Below are 5,710 nucleotides of genomic sequence, written 5' to 3' on the forward strand. Positions count from 1 at the left end.
ATTAAATGTTTAGTTTTTAAATAAATATTTAGTTTTTAAATAAATATTTTTTTCCAAACTAAATATTTACATTGCAAATTAAATGTTTAGTTTTTAAATAAATATTTAGTTTTTAAATAAATATTTTTTTCCAAACTAAATATTTACATTGCAAATTAAATGTTTAGTTTTTAAATAAATATTTTGTTCCAAATTAAATATTTACTTTGCAAATTAAATGTTTAGTTTTTTAAATAAATATTTTGTTTTTAAATAAATATTTAGTTTTTAAATAAATATTTAGTTTTTTTTAATTAATATTTAGTTTTTAAATAAATATTTAGTTTTTAAATAAATATTTAGCTCCAAACTAAATGGAACTAAGAGAGAAAACATGTTTTTCCTCTTGCTCTAAGGAGGAATGCTTTCCCAGTAAGGAGAGCAGCTGCCAGTTGGACAGCTGCTGGTTTCTGCCCAGCCCTCCAGCTGTGGCCTTCTGACAGGCGGCCGCCACTTCAACCGAGGGCAGAAACAGACAAACTGACAGCAGAACAAACCTTCAAAACTAAACCTCCTAACATCAGAGAAACACCAGAGACGGTCCTACAGGACGAAACTTCAGACTAATATTATTATCAATGTTTTAATATGCTTTGCTAAATCTATTCCCAGTTTCCTGATTGAAATATTTCCTAAAATCTCTGAGTTAATTTGCAGAAGGTTCTGCTGGCTGATGGTCTGCTGAACATGGCGAAGGTCTGACCTGCTGGATACCCAGCCTGTAGGCCAGGATGCGGTCCACGGCGTTGGGCTCCATCTGGGTCCACTGCAGCTTGAAGCCGTAGACCTGCGGTCTGTTCTGCCAGAGAGCCTGGGGCGTGTCGTAGTAAAACTCTGGACCATAGGCCTTCCCTGAGGAGCAGAAGGAAACAAGGAACCATCAGAGGTCTTCCTTCAACTGAGCTGCTCCTACTAGAAGAAAACCTTCCATATATGGAGCTGATATTTTAGGTTGAAATATTTTACAGCAAAATAAAATCAATGCACTTTGTTAAAAATTCCCCAAACCTAAAAAAGGACACAGCTTTAGCTGTATGGGAGATAAGACACATAAACTAATGTAGATTAATCATTCCAAAAAAGGTTAAAAAGATTAAAAACAATCCATTGAACTTTATTTTCCAAGTCTGAAGATGTTTCGCTTCCCATCCAAGAAACTTCCTCAATTCAAAATGTCTGGATCAGTGTTGAGTTCCAGGCTTTATAGAGTAAACCAACAAAGCCTTGTTATGGCTTAGAAAACATGCAATTAAACCAGAAAAATGGGTCCAACCAGTAGTTTTCAGTTCAATTTGCATGTTTTCTAAGCCCTAATAAGGCTTTTGTTTGGTCTACTGTATAAAGCCTGGAAGTCAAATGCTAGTCCACACATTTTAAATAAAAACAGCTTCCTGGATGGGAAGGAAAATGTCTTCAAACTTGGAAACTAAGTCCAGTGGATTGTTTTTTAACTTCTTTAACTTCTTTGGAACGACTATGACTTGGAAGACTGAGAATCTTCACCAGCAAGTGGACTAATAATGCAGCTCTGACAACTTTAAATGACTGTAATCAAGGGCGTAGGTTTAATTTCGACTTTGATAGGGACACAATTGGTCTGATGTCATTGGTCCTATGCAAAAATATGCATGCTCGTTTTTTATACTTGAGTGGAAAATCAGGGTGTATTTCAGTTAAAGAGAAAAGCAGCATTTCTTGCTACATTTCTACAAATTTTAAAAGCACTACACACTAGATGCTGTTTATCAATGACTGAAGCTTAACTGGCTCTGATGAATGAGGAATTAGGACTTTTTTCAACTCTGAGAAGATTTGCGTTTGAAATTACCAGCGACTAAGACATTAGGTAAATCTGTGCCTATTTAACAGAATATAGTCTAAATATGTCTGCTATATGTGGATTTATACTTTTTTTTTTTATTTTGAAGATATAGAATTGTGCAGAGTTAAATAGAGGTAAAACCTACTCTTTTAAATGTTGTCTTGTATCATGAAACAAAGCGAAATAAAAGATTCAAGGGACGCCAAATAAATGTATTGTATTTACATTTATACTGGAACTTTAATATATTAACCTCACTCTACAAGTTGTACATCTAGGATGTAGTTATTCTGTTTAACCCATTTCATGTATTTTATCTAGTGCTGAAACAATTCATCGGATTAATCAATTATTAAAATAATGTCAACAAATTTAGTAATCAATTAATCGAATTAATCAAAGAACTCATTTACTGCTGCAACAACGCTGTATTGTAAATTATAAACATGTTCTGCACATCTAACTGTTGGTAAGGGACAAGTAGGTTGGTCCAAAGTTTTGGTATAGACATGTCCCTATGGTCCCTATGCAAACCTACACCCATGACTGTAATTACCTGTTGTGGATGTGAAACTGGTGATGTGTCAAAGAGCCATGTAGCGTCTCTACTGCAGCAGTATCACTGGGATGATCTAAAGTTAACTGTTGTGACCATTTATGCTACATTTTTGTAATTTGTTATTTCTGCAAATTTAGTTTTTGTCTTTTGGTATATAAAATATATTTAAGTTAATTTAGAACCAAATTTTGTTATTTATTTTTTACATTTGGAATAGTTTGGAGTATGTTCTTAATTGTTTGACCCTCCCAATAATTTGAGTGACTAGGAGAACACCAGGGGTTGGAGGATGTTTGGTAAATGTCTAGTGTGGACGGGAGGTTTTGAAAAATTATTTTTTTTTTTTACCACTTTTTTGGAAGCTTAAAACATTAAATTTCGTTTCTACTAAGTTCCAAGACACTTGAAGTATTTTTTTTATATTTTTTATTTTTGCTTTTTAAGCCAAGCTGGAAGTGTGTACAAAAACAAAATCACCTGTTACCACCCACGGCCTTCATTGGAAACTTTGGTATTTTATTTTTGTTGGAACAGAAGGCCGCGACATTAACTTGTTTTGACTTCTTTCAATGAGTGATCCTCACTGGTGGTTGTTGGCTATGATGGCAGCTAGGGGGCGCTGTGCACTCATGGTTAAGATCTGTGCTTTAAATGTGCTCATCTCTTTCTTATTTCCTGTCTGCTCCAGGAAGGAGTTGTTGTACATTGGAAGTGAATTAACAATAAAAGACCCTGCGATGCTGAACAAGCTGCAGCTGATTTATTCAACCAAAATGCTTGAGCAGCTTTTACCAGAACAGAGAGGAAAGTTTAGCTTTATTTTTCTGTGACAGAGTCCCTCTGCTCCAGAAGATCAAAGCACCATTAGGCCCCTCCCAGTGAACCAGTCTGCCTTAGATTCTGAAATCTGAACAATAACGCTTCACAGTTTATTCCTATAATATCTGTTCATTTATTTTTACTCTAAAACAGTCAAATGTGTCTAACATTTATAATAATGAGTAACCCTGCTGCCAGGGCTCCGCTCAGTCCTTCACTGCAGCATCTTCACTGGGAGCTGAATATACCAGGAACAGGTTTAGCTTTTCCAGCTTTGCTGTCGTCTCAGCAGTTTCTGCCTGATAAGGAAGGACTTATTATCCCCAATGATGCCTCAGCAAAGTAGAGACAGGTCCACCACAGACCATCCCTCAGCTTCCTCACACCCAGCCTCCACCTCCCTCATCCACAAAGTTTCTGCTGCCGCTGCTTGGCAGCCACCCAGCTAAGAGGATTAACATGTTAGCAGCTTTTAGGGGGAATCTGACAGGTTTTCATCAGGAGGAGACAGAACCAGAACACTCTGAGAATCAGAGAGTTTGGACTCTCCTATATACACTGTGTACAGAATTATTAGGCAAGTTGCATTTCATTATTCGTTAGTATTTTTTAGTTTATTTGTGTATTAGTTTGATTGTGTTATCTTGTCGTGTCACTTATTTATGCTTGTTATGAGTTTAAGTTAAGGAGGCTATTGGATTTAGAGGGTTTATTGTTTGTCTCCTGTCTCCTGATTGTGTCTCTACTCTTCTCCGTGGACCCCTCAGGGTTTTGGCTTGGAACGTGGGCGAGGTCAGTTTTTGTCCCGTAATCCTGGCTCCAAGGTGGAGACCAGTTAAAAGTTCTGCATTTATCCTGGTACCATGTCTTGTCTCTGTTCCTCTCAACCACTGAGACTGCCTGTCTCCATCTGAGCTTTTTTCTGTCTGAGCTCACTGCTGGACTCATAAAGCTCTGAACTTGCCGGAATGCTCTGAGGATTCCTGGAACCCTGGATCTACCTGGAACCCCTGGTTGGGCTACGGACTCCTGGATCTGAGAACTGTCTGGTTCTGAACTGTTTCTCTGACCTGGGTTGGTCTCCTGCCCGCTCACTGGGGTTGCTGCATCGGGGATGCTCTGCGCCACATCTCGTTTGGCGTTGAATCTGCTGGATCCTGCCTTCCTCTGAGAGGAGGGACTGAACTGTTAAACCAGTTTCCCCCCTCCTGTAGCCACTGCGGTCTGCTTATCTCCGCAGCCCGTGTCCTGATCTGTTATTTCTGTCATTAAACTTTTTGAACCTTCCATTCTCCAACTATTAGAGGAATCAGGGTTTGTTTGAACCTCTAGAGAGAAGCTGCTGTAACATCTCCCTCACACACCTTTACACACTCGTCCAATCAAACCAGCTCACCTGTAACCAGGAAGGTGCAGCGACCGGCCCCCGCCTCGTTGGTGATATCACAGGTGTACTCGCCGTAACCCTCTCGGTTCAGGGCTTTAACGTGGTAGCTGGTGTCATGTGTTTGGTCAGTAAACTCTCCCACAGTGAGGAGGCGGGGGCCCAGCTTCCACTCGTACTGCAGGTGGCGAGCCGGGTAGGCCTGCAGCAGGTTGCAGGTGAGGCTGAAAGCCCGGCCGAGCGCCTGACGGACTTCCGTGTACACAGGCTCCACGGTGGGAGGGACTGAAACACAGAGAACATGGCAGGATGCTACATACAGTCCAGGAAGACGAGACATGTTTTCTGTTTACCCAGAGCTTCCAGGAAGTCAGACTTAGATTCAGGTTCAACTTAGACCCAACAAGAGCAGCTGCTGCTCTCCTAACTCCACCAATAAAGACCAGAGGGGCGTGGGGGGCAGCGCCACCGCCTGACTTTACAGTCAGACTCATAACAATCCAGTTTTATGAAACCCAAAACAAACCGAGTCAGACTCACAGATTCAATAAAAATGTAAGAAAAAAATAATTATGTAAAATAAAAAACTTAAAAATTGGAAAATGATCTTCATCTAAGCTGGAGATCTGTCCTCATCCGTTTGCAGAACATTTCCATTGTTTTCTGTTTGCAATGGTCAGGATGGTATGTGTGTCTGAGCACGAGGAGACGGTGGAAAGTAGGACGCCACGCAGCACAGCTGAACTCCACCGCATCATTTTTCAGGAGAATGGAAACACGGCCGCTGGGGTTTGTAGACATCTTTATACAGAAGGTGTTCAAACCTGCTAGTTCAGCTTCTAAGAACTCAGCTAGAGAAGTTCTTTGTCCCTAATGAGGCTGATCTGCTTTCCTTTCTCCATCCAGAGAGCAGAGCTGCTTTTCTGAATTCCTTGGATTCTCTCTTTTCTCAAAGCAGGAGTCGGATGTTTCCTCTGTCTGACGGCTCTATGATGGTACTATGATGGCTCTATGATGGTACTATGATGGCTCTATGATGGCCTATGATGGCACTATGTTGGCTCTATGATGGTACTATGACGGCTCT

The 5,710-nt window shown here is 40.1% G+C and overlaps 1 protein-coding gene across 1 annotated transcript in view; it reads right to left on the reverse strand.

The window, feature by feature from the left end:
- LOC107084856 (MAM domain-containing glycosylphosphatidylinositol anchor protein 2-like) overlaps positions 1-5,710 on the reverse strand; it is a 45,263-nt gene that overhangs the window by 11,158 nt on the left and 28,395 nt on the right. The window contains exons 9-10 of the mRNA XM_015374904.1: positions 4,636-4,908; positions 754-891 (exon numbers count right to left, since the gene is read on the reverse strand). Of these exons, the coding sequence (XP_015230390.1) occupies positions 754-891; positions 4,636-4,908 (411 nt within the window). The remainder of the gene's footprint in view (positions 1-753; positions 892-4,635; positions 4,909-5,710) is intronic.

This window comes from Cyprinodon variegatus, unplaced genomic scaffold (genome assembly GCF_000732505.1).
Source record: "Cyprinodon variegatus isolate N-32 unplaced genomic scaffold, C_variegatus-1.0 Scaffold110, whole genome shotgun sequence".
Taxonomy (NCBI): domain Eukaryota; kingdom Metazoa; phylum Chordata; class Actinopteri; order Cyprinodontiformes; family Cyprinodontidae; genus Cyprinodon; species Cyprinodon variegatus.